This window comes from Natator depressus, chromosome 7 (assembly GCF_965152275.1).
Source record: "Natator depressus isolate rNatDep1 chromosome 7, rNatDep2.hap1, whole genome shotgun sequence".
Taxonomy (NCBI): domain Eukaryota; kingdom Metazoa; phylum Chordata; order Testudines; family Cheloniidae; genus Natator; species Natator depressus.
This window is the reverse complement of record NC_134240.1, coordinates 109,513,885-109,540,310: the sequence shown is the minus strand read 5'-3', so window position 1 is coordinate 109,540,310 and position 26,426 is coordinate 109,513,885. Positions and strand designations below refer to the sequence as shown.

Below are 26,426 nucleotides of genomic sequence, written 5' to 3'. Positions count from 1 at the left end.
GATGGTCCCCCCCAGTCAGGCCAGTTTACACCAATGGAACAGCATACCTCACTAGAGAACCTGGCCCACAGCATTTGTATTGGTGCATTAACAGATTAAAATTAAATGTGTCATTTAGGTTCCCACAGAATAGGCAAGCTGCAAAATAAATTAAGCTTCACATATGCTTTTATAGCACGTAACAACTGTGACTGTCAACACAAGATCCTTTTCACTGTCAATTCACCACGCATTCTGCAAGACCTTGGGCCTGCAATTATTTCATTTCCTTTCTTGCAAATGTAATTTCCACTTAGTTTGGTGGAATAAAAGGTAGACAAAAAGTGGTAAGAGTCGCAGAATTTTCTGATTAAGGTTATCTGTTCAAAATGGTAAATATCTATAGGCTAACAATGCAGTGTTTCTCAGAAACAAACTCACCTCTGCCGAATTGCCTCTGTAACAGGGTATTGGTTAAAAAAAAAAAAAAACCACCACACAGCTACATTGTGGAGGTCAAATTAATTGTTAAACAAATTTAAAATCAGAAAGATAAAGAGTAAGTATAGATCATATTTCTTTTAAGGACTCTTATTGAATATATTTCAGTGGAGAAAGACACCTGATTGGAGAGAGAAATTTGCTTTTAAAATTCAATTGGGATTAAATAAAACTATAAGGCACAGAAAGGATATAAGGCCTTTCATTAAATAAAAAAACAAAGAGAGAGACACAGAGAGAGATGAAAGCACCAACAAGAGAATAAAGCAAATATCAGTTCACAAAAAATATATCTGAATTGAATTTCCAGTTCATTTGTCCCGATTCTCCCCTTTGAACTAAGCAATGGAGACCTACGAGAATAGGTGTTCTTTTTCTACTGATGGAACAGGAAATCAGAGGTTTAATTAACCATGATTATAATATTCTGCTGATCTGATTTGTCTCACCTATTTCCTTTTTCTTTAAGTGACAGACTACCTGACAAACATCCTGGCAAGAGAACTAAAGCAAATCTGCAGACTAATTTCAAAAAGAGGTTTGCATTGTTATAAAACAAACTGATCCTCAACCGGATCTGTCTGAAATGTACATTTCTGAAGCAGGATTAACTCTTTGATCCTTAAATGGAACTTTGAAGCTTCAATCTGTTGTACCAAAAGAATCCTCTGTCTGTTGTGCCAAAATAGTATCTGATTCTACATTTTCTTTCAGCATCTAAATCCTGTGACTTCCGGATAGTTCGACATTTCCATTTCCTGCTGTTAAATGTTATTTTGAGATTGTGAAAATGTGCATTCCTTTTCATCCACAGGGGGCAAAAACCAAAAGAAACACTTTTCAATTGGTCAGGTTTATTTAACACTAATGTTGGATTTACAAACTGGCTGTTTGTTTTTTAAAACCAAGAATACACTGCCCACCTAAATCCCCTCTTCTTTATTGAGAATGGGGAGAATACCTCAAGTATTCCTCCAAAAGTCCCACTATCTTTTTGTAGTGAGAGATCCTGAATATCTCTGGGCAGTAGACTCATTGACTCTAGGGCGACAAGAGCCTTGTTATAATGGAGAGTTCAATCTCCAAGCGGGACTGAGTGATAACTTGTATGAACAGTTACATATTGCACTTTTTCCTGATTAACAAAGTGATGTAAATGGCATAAATATACACCAGTGAGATAGGTTTGGCATTAACATCTGACTGGATGTCCATAAATAGCATTACTTACTGAAATGTAACCTTAGAACTTGCGCTTTCCTTCATTTGAAGAGACCCTTCGCCCAACTCAGGTGTTTTGGAGCTGAATTCTGCCTCCAGAGTTTTCTTGTTCAATGCTGTTTGTGTAGTACCGGATTCTGAACCTAACACTGGCATGGATTTGGATTCTGATGTGGCCAAGACTCCAGCCGGACCTAAAACCCAAACAGAGTTTAGCATTTTTGTTACCCCTGCTTGTCATGGGTATTGAATCACAGATCAGCCCAATGTAATTCCAGTCAATTAGGTAGGTCAAATCAGTTTCTTAAAGAGTAGCTTCTAATTCATGGAAAGTGCTGAAATGCATTCCATTTAGAATCAGCCTCTCTCTCTCTCCAGTGTCAAAGTGCCATGGCTCAGTGCAGCCAAGCCTAGGATTTCGAAGGGTCCCACAGGAACTACAGAACCCCAGCTGCTGTCTGAATTCACTCAGCTGAGAAGCGTGGACTGGTGAGTATATTGAAGGTGTTAATGTTTCTCTTTTCTGCTATAAAAGGATATCTGAACAAAGCTTTAAAACCATTAAAAGCTGCCACCAGTACTTGTTCTTCAGAGGGAGTGAATTCAAGATGGCGGCTGTAAGCTATCATTCCCCTATTTTACATTAGTTTATGAAACACACCTTTGCAGGAAGCACAGAGCAGCAAAGTCAGTCCAAGGACTTCAGTAATGCTGTCTGAACTCAGGAGCAGAAGGTTTACAAGGGTGGGCGGAGAGCACTGACACACAAAATAAATCTGTTAGTCTTTAAGGTGCCACCCGACTCCTTCTTGTTTTTGTCGATACAGACTAACACGGCTACCCCCTGATACTTATACTAGAGAAAATCGTGATGGCAGAGTGAAGCTATTAAGGGAAAGTGGATCAATTGGGAAGCAATTAGAGCTCTCCCAAATAACATTGGGTGAACCTGGAAAGGTCTTAAAGACAGAGTAATTTGGCTTTAAATAGCTTTAATGCAAGTTCTATGAAACTCAACAGTAGGACTAGGAAGGGATCGAGCCAACTTACTACTGCTGTCTTGCTCGGCTGTCACCTTCCTGCGCCGTAAAATTCTTTCTAACTCAGTTTCATTGTTCTCTGTGTCTGTTTCAAGAGATTTTAAGCTTCTTGAACTGGTGGATTTGTTGAGTGTTTCCTGTAGTAAGAAATATACACAGAGGGTCATCAGAACACAGGCTCTTCCAAAACAGTAGATAAGGTCAAACAAGTGAAACAGGTATTGGAGATGGTAAGTGTTACCATTTTAGATTAAGTAAGTAACAGTTCTGCTCGGTAAGCACTATGAACCAGGAACTCCTGATTCTAATACTATCACAGAGTCCCTCCGGGACACTGGGCAGGTCACTTAACCTTTCTACCTCAATTTACCTATCAGTAAAATGGGGAGAACCATGATTACAGAGCATTTGTGAGGCTTACTGACCCATAATCAGCACAGGAGGCCGCCCCTGGCAGTGGAAAATTCCATCTGTGGGGAAGCCTGCAAGGGACCTAGGCTGGCCAAAAATGAGGCAGTGCTGGCGAGGGAGAGATTATGTCTAGGTAATTTAGCACATCCCCTGAACAGACTCCGTGAAGACCTGACCTCAAGCTAACAATGCCCTTTCCTGGTGAATCCCACTCTGTAGCAAGGAATCAGGCTAGCTCTGTGTGGGTAAATCTGGTGGATTATTTCTAAAGCACTATGTAAATGCTAAGTATAATTACCGGAACAAACCCAACTATTTACACAAATACTGGAATACTCCCCCTGTTAAAGCTGTGAGGATCTTAACAAGATTTTACAAGAGGAATATCTTGTTAGTAACAAACCTTCTCTATTAGCTGAAAGCCAAAGAAACACATTTAATTGACTCCTATAGTATGCTACCTTTTCTAAATGAAGTTTATTTATGGGTGACACACAGTGTCTTACAAATCAGTGTGCTAAACTGCCCTACTAATCAAGGTTACAACAGGTTCATTTAATTTACCAAAAGAAATACCCACTATGCTCATGCTGATCTCACAAATCCTTCAATGCCCACTAAAAACTCAAGTATTTTCATAGGCCTGGCTGTGTCTTTTGGTGGCAGAATCAGATCTCTGGTTACAGCTTCCTTTTAGCATACACAGAATACAGACCAACGTCATCGCTGCCTCATATTGAGGCTAACACTTTTGTAGCCTCTGGCTTAGGCCAAAAGGCAGGGTCTGATTTTACAGCCCTCCTAAGAAAAAGTCTTCCTAAGCCAAAACCTCTAAAAATGCTGCCACTGGAATTTTAACTGGCACAAAGCATGCTCAGCATGCTCCTCCAGTCTGGCAGGAGTTACACTGCCACCTTGTCAAATACCAAATTGACTGTAAAATTGCCCTAAATGTTTATAAATGGAGCTCAAAATTTAGGACGTGTATTTATTGCTCTCTCTGAGCCTCACCATTGTTTGTGAGCCTTGTAAAGCCCGTTTGCTGGCAGTTGCAAAAAACACATTTAGAGACCCACACAGCAGGTTTTCAGCGGTGTATCCCAGCTCAACTCAGGCTAGGTCCAAAACGCGATGTCAAAAAAATCTCAAAACTAATATTTAAAATAAAATAAAATAAAAAAACAAAAACAAAACCACCACCCCAACAACCTCCTTACGGACAGAATCTTTCATATGGTACATGGGCCTGATTCTCAGAAGTGGTGGATACACTCAAGGAGAGTTGAGAGTAATCATCTAATACACTAGGTTTACCTATGAGGATGTAAAGCTCATTTGAATGAAAGCAGCAAAATGCATTTATTCACTGCTGAACTGTGTTACTAAGTGGGAATTAGTTGTCAAAAATTATTATTAAAACACAGCAATCCAGCTTATTCCTCGCAATATTACACACATGTGACAAGAAATAAGGTTACAAGAACAAGTGTATTCTTTCCAGATGTTTATAACTACACCCCTCTCACTGTAGTATCTCAATGCCTCCCACAGAGTTAAAAAGAAATTCACCAACGGCAATGGCCTTAATTTTTTCCCTACTTCCTTCTGATGGAGTTTGGGGTACTCTCCCCGTTCCCCATTTCCTTCTTCTCTTCCAAATTCCTTCTCTCTTTTTCCTCCTGATTGTCTTTACCTTCCTTTTGTTCCTCTTCTTGCTTCTCCCTCCTTTGCTAATTCTAGTTGTGTCTGTGAGAAAGCCAGGCCAAAAGAGTGAGTGTACGAAGTCCTTGAGACCTGTGGTCATACAGATATCCTCCTGTATGAATGTAAAGTCTTGGACCTGTTGTCAGACAAGCCCGGTCTCGCATTGTCATGAGATTCACATTGAAGTTGATAACTTTATAGCGTCTCACAATTCCTCCCAAAAGGCATCATGCATCCTTTTAAAGAGACATGGGTAGACAATTAGTCTTGTGGGAGTCCACAAGGGAATATTGTGGAAGTGGAATTACCTGGCTCTAATCTCTGGGACAACATGACCAATATCATCTGTTTCTAGGCTCTGCATGGTGTAACTCATTGCTAACCAGTTGAGCTTATGGACCTTGAGTTGGTTGCTCGCTGGTTTGAGATAGCACACCACTGGTATCTTCAGCTCAATCCTATACACGGTCTTCTATGGATCAATTGCTCCATTGGCACTATTTTCTGATATGGTATTGCCTTCCTACAGAGTTCCAACACGCATGAGCAACTGTTACTTATTGTCTGGGCTGCCAGGAAAAGTCTGGACTCCAGAAGTGGTCTATTTCTTCAGAGAGTAATCAGTGAAGAGATACAAGATACAGTGTTGTACATGTACTCTCATGAACGGGGGCATTAGATTTGAAAAATCAAACAGCAGCTTATAAGTCACAGAGGCAGCACTATTTCCAGGACTCCATCAAAACAGCTTTTCCCTCAATAAGTTAAAATATTTTACTTTGAAGCTATTCTGAAATTAACTGAGCTGGGGTATTATTAATGAGTAATATTCCTCAGCATTGTACTAATGTTACAGACCTAAAAGTAAACCAAATAACTGAGTTGCTTTCCTTGAACTCTGCAATTTACAGAATGAATATAAATGTGTTTATAACAATTATACGAAGGTCTGCATGGAATGCACAATTAGCACAGTAACAACAAACACGTAAGTATTTATTTCTTCCGTATCCACCCCCATGTTTGTCATCTGACTGTGCATAATGATTAGTCTCAAGAATAGACTAGAATTTAGTTTATATAACACCTCTCATACTCTAAATATCCTGAAGAGTTACAAAAGGCATTGAGCTAGATACTGATAGCACAGTGACCATCGGTCTCCTCTTGCTCAGATTGAAATCAATGGCAAAGGACACACTGAGTTCAGTCATGAAGAACCGGCCCTTGACAGCAAATGAAATAGTCATTATGTACACTGCAATAGTTGACTCGAAGCCTTGGACAACAGAAGTTAGCTCCTAATAGATGGAACGCTAGCCAGGACATCAGGGTGATCCTCCAGTCGCTTCACAAAGGTGCCACTGGATCTTTAACTTACAGTTAAAGAATAATTTCTGCCAAAGATGGACAGAACTACCTCCAGCTTAATATTACCCCAAGATTGCCACCCTTGCTGCAAATTCCCCTTTCTCAGCACATCACACTGCGGGGCTTGAACTCAAAATCTTCTGGACTAGAAGAGAGAGTAACTAGGTAAGCCAAAGATGGGAGGCATAAAACATCATTCTCTGTTTTAAAATAACATTGTAATGGCCCTTAACACTGCAGTAGCAACGCGGTCAGCTATAGTATTTTGGACCATTGCTGTACAATACTATAGTATATATTAATAAAGGTTATGTAAATCCTAGCATTGATTGTTAGTAACTGCAATGTTGCCTATTGAGCATGTGTGCAATAATATTAACATATTGTGGATAAAACCATGGGTTCACTGAAATCTATTGCAAAACTTCCATTGACTTCAATGAGGATAGGACTTCACTCTATGCATGTGCTGAAGTGACACCTCAACTTTTAACTCTCAGGACTAGAGAAGCCAAGTAGGAGAAGCTATGCTGATTTGATTCTTATTCAATAAGATTTAAGCACCTTATTCAGGAGAAGCAGCTACTGAACATGTACAATGTACAGTGTAATTACATTACAAAACAGAAATAAACTGAGCACAGTTTGTTAAAGCTGAGCAAAATATCAAATTTGACTGCTTCACTTAGTGACAATCAAATACATATATGTAACTACAGATATAAATTTTTATATATTTATATCAATAAATACAGATGGAGAGAGAAGAGTTCTGGGTCTTTAGCTATCTATTCAGATATCAAGAAAGAGGGAGTCAGAGAACTCTCTCTATGGCTCTATTTATATCCATCCATCCTCAAAAAGTCCTCTCATCTCCCATGAAAAGAGAGCAACAGAATGCAAACATGCGTTCTTACCAGTATTCCCTTTAGTTCTTTCACTGCACTATCAGAGGCTTTTGGTGCTTCCGGCTGTAATTAAACAAAACACACACATCATCAAATCTGATTCTGCAAATACTGACTGTGGAAGACGTGTGTGCTTGTTTTGTATTGTATTTTAGGACAAACACCACATGAATCTGCAATTTGTTGGTAAGGCCTATGTAAATTTATTAACTCACCACCCCTCAATGGACAGCACTGGGATACTTAAAATGCTAGTATTTCTGAAAATATTCCAATGCTTGGAAAGATATTAACTAGGAATGAAGGAGAAAATTAAGCAACTTGAATTCTAGCAAGTGTACTTTAGTAAATTTGAATATTAATGTTTTAGCATAAAACTGTATTAAACACAAATGAATGCAACAGAACCAGGGAGTTCAAATAAAAGTTCCCTTTTTACTACTGCTGACCTTGGTTCCCTACTTTGAGTGGCATCCCCACCTCTCCCACACCACTAGAGGCAGGACAGATGTGGAAGGGGACCAGTGAGGGGACATACCTTCAGCAGCCTCTTTCCCATCTCAGAATCCTCCTTCCAGTGGGGGTGTGGAGAAGGGAACATGGGAATTTAGAGACAGCTACTGTGAATGGCAACCAGGCAGCAATACAAGAAGGTGCAGGGGGAGTCTTCTTGCTCTGTCCTCTGCCCCATACTGTTCATATTAAGACAGACTATTGCTTATGTCACACCAGTGCCACATCATCATAGAACCCCTCCCTCGACAGCCACTTGCAATGTCCCCACCCTTTTCCAGGCTGTCTCATGCTGCCATGGTGACAACTTTGGGTGCCATTATGGGAGTGGCTGGTGCTCAGCACCCTGCAGGATTGGGCCCAGTGTACTCATTGGGAGATGCGGGTTCCTTGCTCTTCTCAGGATCAGGCCTGCTGGGAAGCAGCAGTAAAATGTCAGCTTTCATTCAGACACAGCAGAACAAAATCAGCAGGTTAGGGTCTATTAACTGAGTAGCATCTACCCCTTGAAATATTTCTGAGTGTTAAGGTTTGGTTTTTTAATTTTTTTTTAACACAATAAATATTCATAAGGTTCTCTAGGATACTAATTTCGGCTCTTTTCCTTTCAAGTCTGCATAAATCTGACTACCTTAATTATTTTAATACCCTCAGCAAAATGGGAGCAAAGTGGAACAACAGATCCAACTGCTATCCAACGCAGGGGCCCAGGCATACCTCTACATACAGGTCTGACAGAGGGCTCATTATCCTGTAACTCATATCAGTCCTGACACCACCTCTGTCATCACTGACTCTGGCAGACCAGGTGCCAGCTCATGCCAAGGCCCCTAGGTCTCAGTGAACACTGAGAACTGCATGGCTGGAAACCAGTATGGCTCACCTGTGTATTAGCATTGTTAAAACAGATGTTACTTTTATAAAAATGTGTTTAGACTTTATTCAATGCTCATAGAATACTGGATGTATTGATCTCACTTATAACATCTGTATCCCATGGTATAAAGTTATATCAAGTGTTCGTATTATACATCTCTGTAACTGAGTAACTAACCAAACAGGAAAGGAGCATTAATTAATGTAAAATGCTGGTCCCGCACACAAGAAGCCCCACTGAAACCAAATAAGCCACTGTGAAATAAAGACTTTGCTGATTGCCCCACACACACCCATGAAGAGGAGAGAGGTGCAAATACTTGTCCCATGAGTTTGAACTCTGGGGGCAGGAAATAAAAATCCCTGGCCAGAAGGAACTGTATCACTATGCTGGTTGGAATTTGGAGATTGAAAGGGAGCCCCAAACTGCTAAGCTTGAGTTAGCACTAAAGGACATAGAAAACTTGCATATCGCAGCAGCTTCCATGATGTTCTGGAACCTAAAACTGTAACTCATTATGTTTACCTGCTTTAACTTTGTAAATAACTCTCATTTCTTTTTCTTTGTTAATAAATATTTAGTTAGTTTATTATAGGATTGGCTACAAGCATTGTCTTTGGTGTGCGGTCTAAGATGCAACTGACCTAGGATAAGTGACTGGTCCTTTGGGACTGGGAGTAACCGGAATATTGTGATTTTTGGTGTAAGGGACCATATCTCAGAAAGGCAAGTTTGCTTGGGTGGCAAGATAGACCAGAGTACCCAAGGGGACTTTCTGTCACTGTATTGTTAGACTGTTACAGTGCTTGAAGAATTAACATCTGTTACTTGGTTGGTGAAATCTATGTATAGGACTCACTACCAATTTGGGATTTATGCCTTGCTTCTTGACAGTCTGCCCTGAGGTTGACTCCAGACAGCTTGACAGTCATAATATGTATCCAAAAGATATCTTGTAAGGTATTATATGTAAACTGGTGATGTGCTGGTCAGGAATACATTGCATGTACATAATCCATACATATCTCAGAGAATCATGTATGCGTGCTGGGAATATGTTCTTAAAATGTGTTTGAGAGACAGTGCATAAATCATGCTGGCCCAAGACAAAGGACTGTGGATTTACCTGTCTCACGGGCTTGATTACAGGCAGAAGATGATGAAAGTACATTTACATATAAGTTAAACTAAGCAATCACACTAACAAGCAGCAGAGGAAATTTATAAGCACTCTGGGGCACGGAGTCTATACTCCCAGCAAGTCTTCCTGGCTCTTGAGGCAAGGAAATATAAAGAGGAACAAAACGACATTTTAGTTATCCATCACATAGGGGATAAATGGGACAGCACCTTCTGATTCAATGAATGTTGAATCCTCTAATTATTATTGATTATCATGCGCATTATAAAGAGAGGTTTCAAAGAGGGATGGGCTATTACCAGCAGGAGAGTGAGTTTGTGTGTGGGGGGGGGGGGGGGGAAGGGTGAGAAAACCTGGATTTGTGCTGGAAATGGTCCTACTTGATGATCACTTTAGATAAGCTGTTACCAGCAGGAGAGTGGGGTGGGAGGAAGTTTTGTTTCATGGTCTCTGTGTGTATATAATGTCTTCTGCAGTTTCCACGATATGCTATGCATCCGATGAAGTGAGCTGTAGCTCACGAAAGCTCATGCTCAAATAAACTGGTTAGTCTCTAAGGTGCCACAAGTACTCCTTTTCTTTTTACGAATACAGACTAACACGGCTGTTACTCTGAAACCTCTAATCTGGAGGGCTGGAGATGCTGGTAACCTGATGTGACTAAGAAAACTGCTTAGGCAAAGATTGTAACTTGCTAAGATTAAGATTTAGCCACTAGAAAGTGTGTTTTGTTAGCAAGAGAAAGAAGAGAGAGATATAGTTACTAAGTATCACTTAAATCTCTGTTCTTTGTAAATAAACTTCTTTGTTTCACTATAAACCATCTGAGTGCTCTTATATTGAAGAGAAGAGTGAGTCCTCAGCTAGCCTAACAGGCTAGTGTGTGCACTGTGTCTTTGGAGGCAAACTTGACTGTGAGCATCCAGGGAGAGGGACTGGACATCTCTGGGGACCTGAGGAACTGGAGTTCACTGATAGTTACTTGCAAGGCAAGGATTAACCTGGCAGAGTATCGAGGGGTTTGTTTATGAGGCAGACAGAGTGGCGTGGCAGGGAACTGACACACAGTCTAAGCTCCAGCAAAGCTCTCCCTTGTTGAGGCAGAGGGGTAACACAGAGGCTCATGGTTCTGGGTGCCCTGAGGAAAGTGTCACAGGGTTCCTCAAACCCCATAAAGGGGCAGCAGGGCCGCAGCCAAGCAGGGAGCTTGATCTGCATTGGTGATGGGTGTGGGCTCAGACAGCTTCCTTCGAGGCTCTAACAGCTCCTGTGCCTCCAGACATCACTGTCTTGGTTACACCTATGTAATGCTTCCATGCTTTTCTTTACAACATGAAGACTAGAAATATAATTTCTTTTAATGAAAGCTGGAATTCTGATGTCACCAGAAAACTCTCTGAGCTAAGGCTGGAGGTAAGAACTTGAAGGATCTGGGCCTTTATCTTAATGAACATTCTGAGGTCTGATCATTCTGCAAACACTTATGGCCACAAAGAACTTCTCACATTAGTAGTCCCACTGTGTTCCAAGTTACTCGTTTGCATAACTGCAGAATTGTCAACCCAATTATTCAAAAATCACGAGTAAGGTCTTAAAAAAAAAATCATGAGAGATCTTTTTAAAATGTTTGGCTTAAAAAATACTGAGGCATCTTGGATGCATTGTATTTGTCATCTAGTTTCTGAGCTTCTCCGTTTCACTTGGGATTATATTTTCAAGGTCACCTCCGCAACCATAAGGATTAGAAATGTACTTTCTAAAAAAACCCAAAACAAAACATCAGAGTCTCACATAATCACATGACTCTGGGAGCTGCAGCTTTAAGAAAAAACACCAAGAATCACATGAACTGTGACAAAATCACAAGAGCTGGCAAGACTCAGCATTTCTAGGATCAAACTTTCACGGTGGTGAAAAAGCTTTACTTTTTGGCACAGGGCTAATTTTCATTTATTTTCTTAAGATAATTGCTACTTTAATCAAGAGAAGATTTACTTAGCTTAAATATAAACACTTCAAAACCACTATCCCATTATCTTACTTTTGTGTATAGGCTATTTCAAGCTTTTATGCAGACATTAAACAACACTTTGCTGCAGGCAGGTTCACACATTACTGCTGTGTCTTGCATAAGGAGAAAGAAAAGAAATACTGATGAGATGGAAAGTACATGAGTCTGTGTTGTTTAAGGATCAAGTCTTTTGGAACGTTCCCTTTAAATAATCCAATCACATTCCTTTTCAGATTGTTATTTTTGTTCAGTTTCTTAATAGTTATGTTTGCTTAGGATTTCTAAAAGCGTGGCCTCTATTGTATTGTTAGGCTTGAGAAGGTGCTCTCTTAGTTTCCTTCTGTATCAAGGCAAATGCACCCGAGACCTTTCTTGATACTTCACATACCAAAAAGACATTATGAATTTGAGAAAGTTCAAAGAGGATGAACAAAAATCATTTAAGGGCTGGAGGAATAACATGAAGATAAAAATAGTACAATATTTATAGCTGGATTACATGACGACTAAGGCCTCTATCTTCAAAAGTGACTCATGATTTTGGGTGCTCAGTTCGGGAACCTAGCAACTGAGGCACACAAAAGTAACTAGTCACTTTTGAAAACTCAGGCTTGAGTGTGTACATGTGTACACCTGGGCACAGAGGGAGGCATAGCAAGCGTATAACAACATTTGAAGACTATCGGGGGGCAGGGGGGGAGAGCGGGAAGAATTCATAAACTTGAGGTCTGTTAGAATGGGGAAATAGGCTTTCTAAGGAACTGAGCCGTTGCTTGAGTCATTTAAAACTGCACTAGACAAAACTCTGGAGAATAAACTGTCAGAGCAAATCTTGCACTAGCAGGGAGATGAATGAAATGACAAAGTAGCTATTCCATCTCTAATTTCTGTGATTCAGGAATAGCTCTTTTAGATTTACTTTTTAAAAACACATCTTGTTTGGGAATCACTGCCTTATTTTGTACCTTCTCTCAATTATTTTCTCCTCCTTCCATCTTTTAGGCTGAATGGTGTATAGTCCAACAATTAAACCCACAACTTTACGTTATTCTAGTCAAACAAGCAGCAAAAGAAAAGGAACCCCCCCACACCCCCAAATTGTGCTCTGATGAATGTATTATGGTACATTTGTTTTCAGCATACATTACAGTACCAGGCTTCCCCCAGTGTAAGACTAAACACACAAAGAAATCAGTGTATAATTATTCCAAACCTTTGTCTTAGGTCTGCTTGACTGATTAACTGGCCTTAGGTGAACTCCCTTTTTAATTCTATCCATCATTTCTTCAACTGCTTGTCTCTTCAGGTCTCCTACTTCTTCCCCTGTTCATAAGGCATAGATCGTGTCAGGTTAAAGATACTAGATATTAGGAAGAAACATCAAGAAAACACTCATTTTAAAGAGATACATTAAAAAAAGAGTAACATTCACAGCATGCTGCAAGTTATAAATAAATAGTAATTTAGTCACAAAAATCAATGATCAAGCAACAATTAACGTACGATGCAGATGGCTGTATAACTGAAAAAATTCCTCATGTCAGTGTGAGCAGGTGGAATATATACGCACTATATATAATCCAAACTTGCATCCTTCTTCAGTTTGGCTGTATTATTAATGGAAATGAAAACTACATTTAAACATAAGCCTTGTTTTTAACTCAAATCTTGGCTGTTCATGGGGTTTTCCCACAGGGCCTCCTCTGTCACAGCCCCTAGCTCCCCCTGCCCCAGAGAGGCATCCCTTACATCACTTTAAGGTATGTCCAGATGGAGATAACATGATCCACATGCTAGCAGAACTCAGAAGAATCTACTTTGTATCTTTTTACAGAGTTGTAGCACCTGGATTTAGGGTGATTCAGGAACCTCACAATCATATGCAGGATCCTACAGACAGTTCCTCAGTTGGTGTAAATGGTTACAGCCCCATTGTCTTCAACTGAATTATGACAATTTACACAAAGTTGATGATCTGGCCCTCGACCTTTCCATCCTGTTATACTCAGATCATTATTATTTATTATTTGTATTATCATAGCACCTAGGAGCCCCAGTCATGGACTAGGACCTGTTGTGATAGGTGCTGTACAAACAGAAGAAAAAGATAGTGCAGTATATAAATGCAGACCTGGAACCAGGGGCCTGATCCTGAGCAGTTGGAGTTGCATGTCTTCAGACCCCAAGAAATTAGCAACCCTGGTTAAATCAGGAGGTCAGATTCTGATCTCACTTAAACCACTGTAAATGGAAACAATCCCATTGGCTTCATTAGAGTTGGTCAAGATGGTCAAGTCAATGATGCCTACAGATGAGGCAGTATCAGGGCCCTGATTCAGCAAGGTACTTAAGCACATGTTTAACTTAAGCAATGGGGCTACTCAATGTGCTAAAAGTTACGGACATGCTTAAGAATCTTGTGAATCCGTGCCCAAAAGTCTAAAAGAAAAAAAAAATAGAACTATGTGGCATTGATATAAAACTGAAACACCTAAATACCACCAAGCGATCTGGCTTCCAAGAGACCCAACAGCAGACCTGTGAAATGTTCAAGTAAAACTGAAAATCCTATCTGATGAATTTGAGCTTTTCATACTAGCATACTGATGCACTAGAAGACATGACTAAAACCATGTAGTTGCACCATACAAAAAAGGCCAACCTAACTGAGAGAGACAGATGGAGAAATATGGTCAACACTATTAAAATCTGCTGTAGTGCCTAATATACAGGCATTTAAAGTAGACCCTCTCTCCTGGTAACACTGAAGATCCACAGAAGTGCAGTTCCTATACTGTATATCAATTTAATGCCAGGCTTTAATTTCCCAAACAGTCTGTTTCAAATGTAAAAGCTTAACTGGCTGTGAGAAATAGGAACCACTCATTGTAAGTCCTTAACAAGGGTCAAAATAAGCCTGAAGTTAGATACAGTAACCAGAGCAAGAGAGACCTTTTCTATTCTTTTTTATGACCACTCAACCATTAAGGGAAGAAGCAATTTATATGTGATTGAAGAAAGATCAGAACTGTTAAAAAGTTTACTAATAAATAATGGAAGAATGGGGTGTACTATTCACAGTATTTCCTGCAATCACAGCTGGTAACAGTCAACGAAAAGGTATAATCAAAACATCTAAAATGCTTGAAGTTAAAAAAACATGATAAATGAAGACAACATAGGTCGAGCATTATTGAACAGTTGCTGGAAAATAAGATTAGCTCTTTATAAGATATACAGCTAAAAGGTCATTTCTCTACTAGTAACTGGACCAAGATCACCAATCTCATTTTTCATGGGCTGGTAAACAGCTAACATCCACAGACTTCCTGTATGACCTTGGCCAAATCACTTAAAGGCTCTGCACCTCAGTTACCGCATCTGTAAAATGAGAACAATACAACTTCCTTACTCTCACTCTGTCTTGTCTATTTAGGCCACATTCCTGCAGACCATTACACACAATGGGAAAACAGTAACAATCCCGCAAATAATTACCTATGCACTTTCTTTATGTGCACAAGGATTAATGGGACTACTCACCTGCATAAAGTTAAGCTTGGGTGTAACTGTTTACAGGACTGGGGTCTTATAATGTATGTTCTTCAGGGCAGACACAATCTCTTAGTATGCGTATGCACAGCACTTTGCACATTTGGTCCTCCATGTGCCGCTATCCTATTACTACGAATGGATGGTAACCATCATTAGTCTTTACGAACCTGTTTTGCATTAAAACTGGTGCCAGAGGCGAATGCTTCCAAAATGGACGGGTTGTTGAAAACTATTATTTTTAAATTATTTTTTAATTTCACACAAATATTGTTTGAATTTTCTAACAAGTTACCCACATTACTTGAAATAGGATGAGCCATACCTGATTCTTGCTGAGGAGCTCTCTCTTTTTTGCTCACACTGCTGCTAGGATGAGACTTCTTACGAATCATGGACATAAGGGACCTTTTCAGGACAATTAAAATGAAGATAGTCACACTGCTTTCTCTTATGAGCAACATCTATACTTTTAACATTGACCCTGAACGTAAGTCATATATTGTAAAACGAGCCAGCATTGAATGCTTGCTTCACTGATTTATAGTTCTCCTATTTACAAAAGAGGTGTTAATCATTTCCATGCAGAGGCAGAGGTGAAGCACCCCTAAAAATACAAAGATATTATTTACTTTTCTTTTATTGTTGCCAGGCATCATGCAGAACACTTAAGATCGGAGTATTAAAAGGTAACATGGCATTGTGACACGTAACAAATTAAAGCCCTCCCGCACAGCAAAAAAAAAATGAATTGCACATATTAATGGCAAGCATTATTCTCTAGAGGACATTGCTAGAGGGTGATCATATCACTCCCTCATTTTCCAATGAATATCTGTTAGCCTACATTTACCAGATCAAAAGAAAAAGCAGAGCCTATGCGTTCTATTCAAAATAAATAAATAAATACCCCACCATGATATGCACTGTGAAATAGATACCTTAAGGCTAAGTATGCCACCAGAATTTAGGGGTTATTTTTAAAATGAAGGTTTACAAAACTTATGACCAACAGAAGTGTTTAATTCCATTGATTAGAAAAAACATAAAACATTCCTCTGTAGTGTTTGCAAAACAAGCACTTCATAATTATGCTAACACATGAAACCTAAAAGTGAAAAAACTAGAAACTGACCAGAAACAGAATGTGAAACTGACCAGTCTATTTTCATTGTCCAGATTGAAAGAGAAATGCAAAAAGGAAACAGCCACCCTATACAATTCAGAGAAAATTATCTCTCTTTAATACTCTTTCAGTTTTAGTTTAAGTTATTAACAACACAAACAATTTTAAAAGCAAAATTCCATCTTTGAACTTGGCAATGTTCCCTTTTACCAAAAACACTGTAGAGATGTTTACACTGCTACATAATCTTCTATGGCTAAATTTTATCAGTATATTCCTCATATACTATGAGAAAACATCCCGAGAATGCTTCAGAATAACATTTTTTTCCAGTCAAGGAGACAGCCAGAGGAAAAAAAAATGCAGTTTCATTAAATAATATTGATTCCTTATTAAGGTAAAATAATTTACATCTGGTTCGTGTCAAGTTTTGTATTTATATTTTAATAATCATAAGTTGATGATGAATACTCTACTTATACTTACATGTTGTTGCTGTCTTTCTTTGAACTACCTGTCATGGCAGCTGTAGCGTGCGTGCATGTATAAAATTAAAAATAAACTTCTAAAAAGAACCCACTTACTGCCCCATTTGTCATTACGGATTTTTTTTTCTGGCAATCTGGGCTGTTACATAATATGCAAGTTCTTTTGGTTCTACAGACAGTAGACGATACACTTAAGATGAAATAGACTGTCTGCAATCATTCCTGTTTAATTGTTCATAGCCTTCACAAAAAGAATCTATGCCACAATTTAGCTACTTCCAACGTTAAGACACTCTTCAGTGTTTCTCTCATCATTAATTCCAAGGTCTAGGCTTGAAATTTTCCATACCATCTCAGATCATTACACCTTATTGAAAAGAAAAGAACCAAACTAAAGATCCAGAAACCTGTCCTAAAATAATGATGTATTTAACTCCCAACTTTTAAAGCAATCCATAAAATATGTCCTGCAAAGGTAGCTGTGTACGACAGTTACTCTGCACTTTTGAAATTCCTTCATCTGAGTTTCAGATCACATGTAAAAGTTACTCTGCTTTAGCTACTTCAGGCATTTAAATAGATTGTGTCATCCACCCTGATTAGCTATGGAATTTGTCTGTCAAGAGGTGCAGTTCTGTTCCTGGCATGGGAGGAATTTACTTACTAAACATTCTATTCAAATGTGTATATAACTGTAATGGAAGTGAATAAAGTAGTTGGTATTGTGTAAAAGAATTAAACAAGTGACATGAGCTAACGAAAGGTAAAAGCAGCTAGAGTCAAAATACGGCTGTTCAAAAGTATATTTTACAGAATCAGCTAAACAATGACAGAACAGGTCGAATTTTCATTGCTAAGCACTGGAATTTTTGTACATTATTCCAATAACTTAACAAGATTTGCAGATGTGCAGTATGACAGAAAATTTCATTCTTAATCTATTAACAGCAAAAAGCAAAGGCCAAGATTTTCAAAAATGTGTCTAAGTATGACTTCACTGGCAGATGGCAAGTGCTCTACAGTTTTGAAAAATCAAGCCACTTACTCGGGTGTCTAATTGTAGGCATCTAGGCTGAGATTTTCACAGGAGTCTAAGTGAGTTGAGCAATCCAGCAAAGCACTGGAGCACATACTTAACTTTAAGCATGTGAATAGTCTTAATATAGGCCTCTTCATGCACTTACAAGATCACGCAGTTCAGTGCTTTGCTGGATTTGGTGCTTCACCTATCAGTAAATTTCAGTGGGATTTGGGTGCCACTATGAAAAACTTGTCTAATCTGTTGGATGCTGAGAAGGCTGATTATCCTACCTAAAACCTGGGATCCCACAAATTTAGCTATTTCCATCATCCACACTGGATGGAAAGGCAGACAAATCAAACCCAGCCCTTTTGCTTGCAGAGGATACCCTAACAGCAGTGATTCAGATACGCACTTCTCTAGGTCACAAAGGAGCCTAACTATAGCTATCAGATAAACAGGAAGAACAACCTTTCAAATTCAGATCAAAGAGGTAGAATCATAGAATCACAGAATATCAGGGTTGGAAGGGACCTCAGGAGGTCATCTAGTCCAACACCCTGCTCAAAGCAGGACCAATCCCCAATTAAATCATCCCAGCCAGGGCTTTGTCAAGCCTGACCTTAAAAACTTCTAAGGAAGGGGATTCCACCACCTCCCTAGATAACGCATTCCAGTGTTTCACCACCCTCATCGTGAAAAAGTTTTTCCTAATATCCAACCTAAACATCCCCCACGGCAAATTGAGACCATTACTCCTCGTTCTGTCATCTGCTACCACTGAGAACAGTCTAGATCCATCCTCTTTGGAACCCCCTTTCAGGTAGTTGAAAGCAGCTATCAAATCCCCCCTCATTCTTCTCTTCCGCAGACTAAACAATCCCAGTTGCCTCAGCCTCTCCTCGTAAGTCATGTGTTCCAGTCCCCTAATCATTTTTGTTGCCCTCCGCTGGACTCTTTCCAATTTTTCCACATCCTTCTTGTCGTGTGGGGCCCAAAACTGGACACAGTACTCCAGATGAGGCCTCACCAAGGTCGAATAGAGGGGAACGATCACCTCCCTCCATCTGCTGGCAATGCCCCTACTTATACATCCCAAAATGCCATCGGCCTTCTTGGAAACAAGGGCACACTGTTGACTCATATCTAGCTTCTCGTCCATTGTAACCCCTAGGTCCTTTTCTGCAGAACTGCCACCTAGCCATTTGGTCCCTAGTCTGTAGTGGTGCATGGGATTCTTCCGTCCTAAGTGCAGGACTCTGCACTTGTCCTTGTTGAACCTCATCAGATTTCTTTTGGCTCAATCCTCTAATTTGTCTAGGGCCCTCTGTATCCTATCCCTACCCTCCAGCGTACCCCTCCTTCCCTCAAAATCACTGTCTAAACAGGCCACTGAACTTGAGTACTTCTTGGAGGATGAACACTTACCGAATTGGATTGGGAGGGGGAGGAGGAAGCGGAGGTGGCGGTGGGGGCGGAGGTGGCGGTGCTGTATTTTCTGACCTGTGTATTCGTTTCTGGAGTTCATCAACTGCATGAGAGCAACAGAAAAGCAGAATGAGTTCTCAGCAAAAGCAGTTCCCCATCTGCTAGTGGGTGATTTGAAACCAGAGTCCTAAACAGAAGTTTTGCCTGTAAAGAAAGCCACTGATTCATTCAAAAGCAAAATGGCAGCACTTCTCAATGGCTGACCTGCTATCACACTGGGTTAGTGGTAGTTTTTGCACTCATCTTCACCAAGAACACTGATCTAGCTGCATACAATTTCTACAATCAAGGCAACTTCTGAGAATTGAATGCCTAGCTGCATATTATTAAACTCTTCATACACAGCGATTGGAGCCTTAAGGAGAAACCAGAGTGACTGCTACATTTCCTAGTTGTGAAAGGGACATCACATCAACTGGAAATCTAGTCAATTAAAAAAAAAAAAGCATTTCAGTTTCTACTCTTTACCCTGAGTCGCTTTGATAATTTTTTGCAGGTTTACAGTCATGTTCTTTAAAACAGGTTTTTCTCTTCTGTTGCTGTGTGAGAGATCTACACAATCAACGGGGAAAGCTACCCCAGTACAAAGGGGAGACAGTGAAAGAGACTATATATAAAGTGCTGTCAAGTGAACTTAGTGTGGGGGGGAGGGGGGGGAAAAGAGGAAAAATATATTTTTCTCTAATGTCATTTAGTTACAATAAATCTTAGCAGCTGCTTCTAAGTACAGAGGGAATTTCAGACAGATGGATTGGGTGGGACTCCCAAAGTGGATCCTCAATTCCTATTAATTATAAATTAATTACATTTTAAATTTAAATCCCTTATGTGGCTTTACAAACCCATCTGAGATTCTTATGCTGATGGTGCCCTTTTTAATAATAAAATATGTAAAAGGGAAAAGGAGTACTGTGAATGCACATTCAAATCCACTTTGTGCTTTATGTAAATGAGTGATGTGAGGTTTAAAGAATCTCTGTATAGCCATTCATAAAGAACCCACTATCACACAGAACAGCACCCGCATATCTTTACTGAAAATCCTGTGCAATATTCACCACACCAAACAATTTTCTCCAATACTAAAGACTATTCAAATGACTTCAACACGTATTTCCAGGTAAGCCTGGGCTTGAGCTTCTGATTCAGGAAAGCAGTTAGGCCTGAACATGGATGGACTTGAGCATGTTTTTAAGGGCTTTTCTGAATCAGAGCCTGAGTTATGGGATCCCCATAGAATCACAGCAATATAGGACTGGAAGGGACCTCAAGAAGTCATCAAATCCAGACACCTGCTCCATTGCAGGACCAAGTAAATCTAGGCCATGCCTGACAGGTGTTTGTCCAACCTGCTCCTAAAAATCTCCAACGATGGGGATTCCACAACCTCCTTTTGAAGCCTATTCCAGAGCTTAACTACCTTTATATATGCCCTTTTCCTAATATCTAACCAAAATTTCCCTTGCTGATGATTAAGTCCATTACTTCTTGTTCTATCTCCAGTGGATATGGAGAACAATTGATCACTGTTCTCTTTATAATAGCCCTTAACATATTTGCAGACTGTTATCAGTCCCCCTCCCACCCAATCTTCTTTTCTTAAGACTAAAGATGCCCAGTTTTCTTAACCTTTCCTCATAAATCACATTTTATAAAATTTTTATCATTTTTGTTGCTCTCCTCAGGACTCTCTCCAATTTGTCCACCTCTTTCCTAAAGTGTGGCATGCAGACCTGGACATGGTACTCCAACTGAGGCTCACCTGTGCTGAGTAGAGCAGGACAAATATCTCCCATGTCTTACATACGACATTCCTGTTAATACACCCCAGAACAACAATACCGTTTTTCACAGCTGCATCATATTGTTGACTGATATCCAATTTGTGATCCACAGTAACACCCAGATCCTTGTCAGCAATAATAGTACCTGGCCAGTTATTCCCCATTTTGTATTTGAGCATTTGATTTTTCCTTCCTAAGTGAAGTTCTTTGCAGTTGTATTTATTGAATTTTATCTTGTTGACTTCAGACCAACTCTCCAATTTATAAAGGTATTTTTTAATTCTTATCTTGTCCTTTAACATGCTTGCTACCCCTTCCAGCTTGGTGTCATCTGAAGATTTTATAAGCGCTCTATCCACCTCATTATTCAAGTTATTAATGAAAATATTGAATAGTACCAGATCCAGGACTGACCCGTGAGAAACTCCACTAGATACAACCTCCCAGTTTGGTAATGAACCATTGATAACTACAGTAGGGTCTTTCAAAAAGCTGTGCACTCATCTTATAATAATTTTATCTAGACTACACCTTCCTAGTTTGCTAATGAAAATGCCATGACAGACTTCGTTAGAAACTTTATTACGATCAAGATATATCACATCTACTGCTTCCCCCCTACTCACTAGGCCAGTAACCCTGTCAAAGAAGGAAATTAGGTTGGTTTGGCATCATTTGTTATTGCCAAATCCATGCTGGCTATTCCTTATAGTCCTATTATCCTCCAGATGCTTACAAAATGATGGCTTAATAATTTGTTCCAGTGTCTTTCCAGGTATCAAAGTTCAGCTGACTAGTCATGAATTCCCCAGATCCTCTTTGCTCCCCTTTTTAAAATTAGGTACTATGTTTGCCCTTCTTCTGTCTTCACAGACCTCACTTGTCCTTCATGAGTTTTCAAAGATAATTGCTATCAGTTCCAAGATTGCTTCAGCTAGTTCCTTAAGTACTCTGATGAATTTCATCAGGCCCTGCCAACTTGAGTACTTCTAACTTACCTAAATATCCTTTAACCTGACCTTCCCTATTTTGGCCTGCATTCCTTCCCCTTTGTTGTTAATTTTAATTAATTATACGTTGAGTATCTGATCTGACTTATAGTGAAAATGCCTACCCAACAGTAGCCAGAATGACCTTATTGGTGTCAGTATAATAATGACAGCCTGGGTTACATTTTCGAAGCATTGCATATGATAGGCACACACAATCCCCCATTCAAAATAATGGTATTTCCACATGTATCTCACATGTTTTGGACATCTGGCTGCCTTCTAGCCACATTGCACATGAAACAAACTGTGCCCGAATCAGAATCTGGTGGAAGCTGGGATCAATTTTCCATTTCCCCACTCTCAGAGACACACTGTAACGATGGGAAACTTACACAAGTGTTCAATTCTCAGAATCTTAGAACTTTCATTTAATTCTTTAGGGAAGAGCAAAAACAATGAAGTTAAAAATGTATGGAAAAACTGAACTATCTAAATGTGTGTAGCTTGGCTAACCAATGACTCAGAGGGGAGATAATGGAATATAATGATATGATAGACGTAAAACCAAAGGATGGAAAGGAATTCTTTAGTTTTCGGGTTTTTAAACTTAATCACATACCAAATTTAGAATGGCTATCAGAAAATACCATGGCAACCATGTTATCTGGGACTTTTAAAAATAGACTGAACAAGCGAGCCCTAAGAAAATATATTCTAGGGAATTTTATCTGCTTATATGTGCTTATCATGGTAAGCAAGCATCTAACAATCCTGCATTGATTGTGTGAGATGGACTGCATGATCTAATACGTCTTTCCACCTAAATTCTATGAATCTATGATTAATTTGACACACACAAAATTGTAAAATATTTTTTCCAGAAGCTCACACCACCACATCGGTATGCTTTTTCTCTCTGACATTTTCCATCTACACATTCCAGCTGTGTTTGGATAGTTAAACAGTAGTTCACCAGCTGCTAACTATATTTTGAATTTATTATGAAATGGCAATTTTAAATAAAGAGAGTTAAATTACAGTTTTTAGCATTTAATAGGCATGATGCTGTAAGCTGGTCAGGCACCATTCTAGCATATAAGACTTTGATAACTAAATTACAGTACTTGTTCCACACTGTATGTACTGTAAGTGATTTTTGTCAGTGTTCTTGAGGCTTTGGTTTAGCCTATAAACTGGACAAATAGTCAGAAAGCCAGACAATTTTTTCAGTCAGATAGTAAGGGGATAAATGTTTAGCATGATGCACAGGGAATTAGACACACAATTCCCAAGGATTTCAGCCATTGAAACCCACATGAGTCATGTAGTTAATTCCCTCTGCCAAGTTCTGAATAAAGTATTTACCCTTTAAATGTCAGTATCAGAACAGCCGGTAATATGAGGAAAAAACCTCACTTCAGCAGGAGTTGTTTTCTCACAACTCAGTCTGAAGGGCCAAATCATTCCCACAAATTCACCGATAACTGCTAGATCAAGACTACTAAATGCTTGTGTGGTTTCCTAAGTTGCTTGATAACTTCCACATATGGAAACATGAGAGCTTTCCCCTTCATCATCTGTACAATAGGGGTGCTACTTGATAAGCCATGGTGTATTATGTGTGTATCTCTGTGAAAGAATTAACAGGACTGTCATGTTCTATTTATTTATGTCTTTTGAGTCAATGAAAGATATAAGTTTCAGCTGAACTTAAAAGGATTACCCTTTCACATGTAAACAGTGCATTGAATAGTCATGTACTGTAGACTCAGAGTTACCTAAAGATTTCATTTTATATACCTGTGGAAGGTGAACAACCACCGACCATGCTGCTTAGTGGTCAGACAGGAGGGTGGCAGGCCATATCCCTCTTGAAAACACAGTCCCGTCCTTCAGTGCTTCCCCCATCTCTCCCAGAATTTCCAGTCTTTCCCTTTTAACATAGGGACTTGGGGTCTAGGCCCTTGAACAGTCAAGGTCTTTTCCAGCTGGGTTCTCAACCGAGGTGAATATCCTCTTGAAGGGGAACCCTGGTCCACCTCCTCTACAGCTCCGGTCCAGGGCCCTATGGTGGGCAGCTACACTCTACCTTGCAGTGCTATACAACTGCCCCCCAGGCCATCTCCTACCCAAGCCTCCTTTAGCTTCCTAGAGTAAACCAAAGAATTTTCTTCAATAAAGTCTCTAACCTGCACACTCAGTCACCTGACTCTCCTTTATAGGTTTGCACATGTCTGCGCTGTCAGATCTGAGACAATGAGTTCCTGGGCAACACTTCTCCCTCAGAGCAGAGGTCTGCTCCCTTCCACTACTTGCCTGCCTCTGAGCTGCTCTGCTTCCCTTTTAAAGGCCCCTGCCTCCAGTTTGTGCAGGCCCTGCAAGTGTTGCTGGACAGGGCTACCTGAGACCAGAGCTGTTCCTTAACCCCTTAACCCGCTCTCCAGTGAGGTTTGTATGCCCCATCACAATGCCACAAAAATTTTACAAATTTTTCTACTGAATAGATTCTAGACATGTTGAGTTGAGTCACTGAACTTCATACTGTGAAACAACAATTATGCACAGATGTTCATGGTTTCATCTCAAAAGTATCTTGTATAATTCTATTAGGTCTGCACCAGTAACACTTGAGAAAATTTCACTTCTAAACTTAATTTAATTAAGTGATTTTACCTGAATGCTTTAGGTTTTTAACTTTTTCTTCAGAGTTCTGCCACTTTAGTTCTAACTCCTTTTTATCTTCTTCCAGAAGTCCCAGCTGCTGCTGTAGACAACTGATCTCCTTATGCAGTGCTTCATTTTCTAACTTCTCTTCTAATTCTTTAACCTGCAGATGGCAAACACTGGACATTGTTACAATAAAAAATAAATGCTCATTCTGTCTTTTGCCTTGTTGAATAGCTGGGCCATTGAGAATATGAGATTAGCAGGAACGCTGTAAACTGCAGTAATATACATGAGAAGACTTTTTAAGCAAACATTTTTGAAAGAGAGTCACAAAGATCTCACTATTAATTTTCTAACCTAACCCCAATTTTGTTTTACAAACATCTCCAGGCCTCAAATGTCTAACTAAGACTTTTTTTCTTTAGAGATTTAATCGTCTTATTTGAACAGAGTTTCTTCATTTGAAGCAAATATTAATGACCTTTTTTTTTTTAGTTCTGTTTAAAGGTTCTTATTTAAACTCACTCCTTCCGCAGTTCATGCAGTTGTCAATGGATGAACTACAGAATGACATCAGATTGAGTGGCAGCATTCAAGTATGTTGAAGCAACCACTTCCATAGCTATTAAATATATACAATTTGGTCTAGTTTACAAAAATCAGAGCTTTTCTAAAAGCCAGCTATTACACCTCAAGTATTTTTTTTAAATAAATATATTAAGTGAATGTACCTTTAGCTTTACTGTACATGTGAAGAAGGTGCAGCTACTGAGCATTACCCTATGGCAGTGGTCCCCAAACTGTGGGGTGGGGGACATAGAAGAACGTTCAGGGGGGCACAGCAGGGCCCAGGCCAGACCCCATGTACCACTCAGCCCTGCTCTGCCCCCACGCTCAGTTCCCACCGCAGCCCCTGGCCCCGGCCCCCAGCTGCAGCCCCTGGCTCCCAACCGCAGGCCCCGGCTCCCAGCCCCGACCGCGGGTTTGCTTGCAGCCCCACTCCCAGCCGAGGCCCCAGCTGCAGCACCAGCCCCACTCCTGACTGTGGCCCCAACTCCAATGTGGCTTCTGGGGGGCATGGACAAAAAAGTTTGGGGACCACTGCCCTATGGCATACACACACTAAAAACTAAAGTGATTTATGGGTGCAGATCCTCAGCTGGTGGAAATGGTCATAGATCCACAGATACCATACTACATAGTCTCTTACTTCAGAGATGCCATCTTTCTCATGCCTTTCATAACTATGGGGTTTTCCACAGCACCCATATACACAGCATTTTGTATAATTTTTATCTTTTTCCATAGTTCCCCAATACTGTGGAATTTATACTTCCTTCTACTGCTCTCATTCTCCTGCTCCATTTTCTTTTCATTTCCTCTGGAACCAGGAACCACCTTCTCATTGCAGGATGCCTGGATCCTGCCTTCTCTTCATTTAAATCCTTCCTGAAAAATCCCTGCCTTCCCCAAGGCACATAAATATTAACGCATGTCAATGTGACATCATCATCACCCCTATCAATTTAAAAAGCAACACTCAAACTTATCATCCATTGAGTCTCCTAGTGCTTTGGTAATCCATACTAGCACATGCCTTTATCAGGTTTAGTGGCTGGTTCACAAAAGAG

At 39.8% G+C, this 26,426-nt stretch overlaps 1 protein-coding gene across 2 annotated transcripts in view; it reads right to left on the bottom strand.

The window, feature by feature from the left end:
• Nucleotides 1-26,426, bottom strand: part of SHTN1 (shootin 1) — a 99,077-nt gene that overhangs the window by 9,980 nt on the left and 62,671 nt on the right. For both annotated transcript variants that reach the window (XM_074959274.1, XM_074959273.1), the window contains 7 exons: nucleotides 24,802-24,955; nucleotides 19,293-19,395; nucleotides 15,555-15,637; nucleotides 12,891-13,000; nucleotides 7,145-7,198; nucleotides 2,752-2,878; nucleotides 1,712-1,895 (listed from right to left, as the gene is read on the bottom strand). In XM_074959274.1, the coding sequence (XP_074815375.1) occupies nucleotides 1,712-1,895; nucleotides 2,752-2,878; nucleotides 7,145-7,198; nucleotides 12,891-13,000; nucleotides 15,555-15,637; nucleotides 19,293-19,395; nucleotides 24,802-24,955 (815 nt within the window). The remainder of the gene's footprint in view (nucleotides 1-1,711; nucleotides 1,896-2,751; nucleotides 2,879-7,144; nucleotides 7,199-12,890; nucleotides 13,001-15,554; nucleotides 15,638-19,292; nucleotides 19,396-24,801; nucleotides 24,956-26,426) is intronic.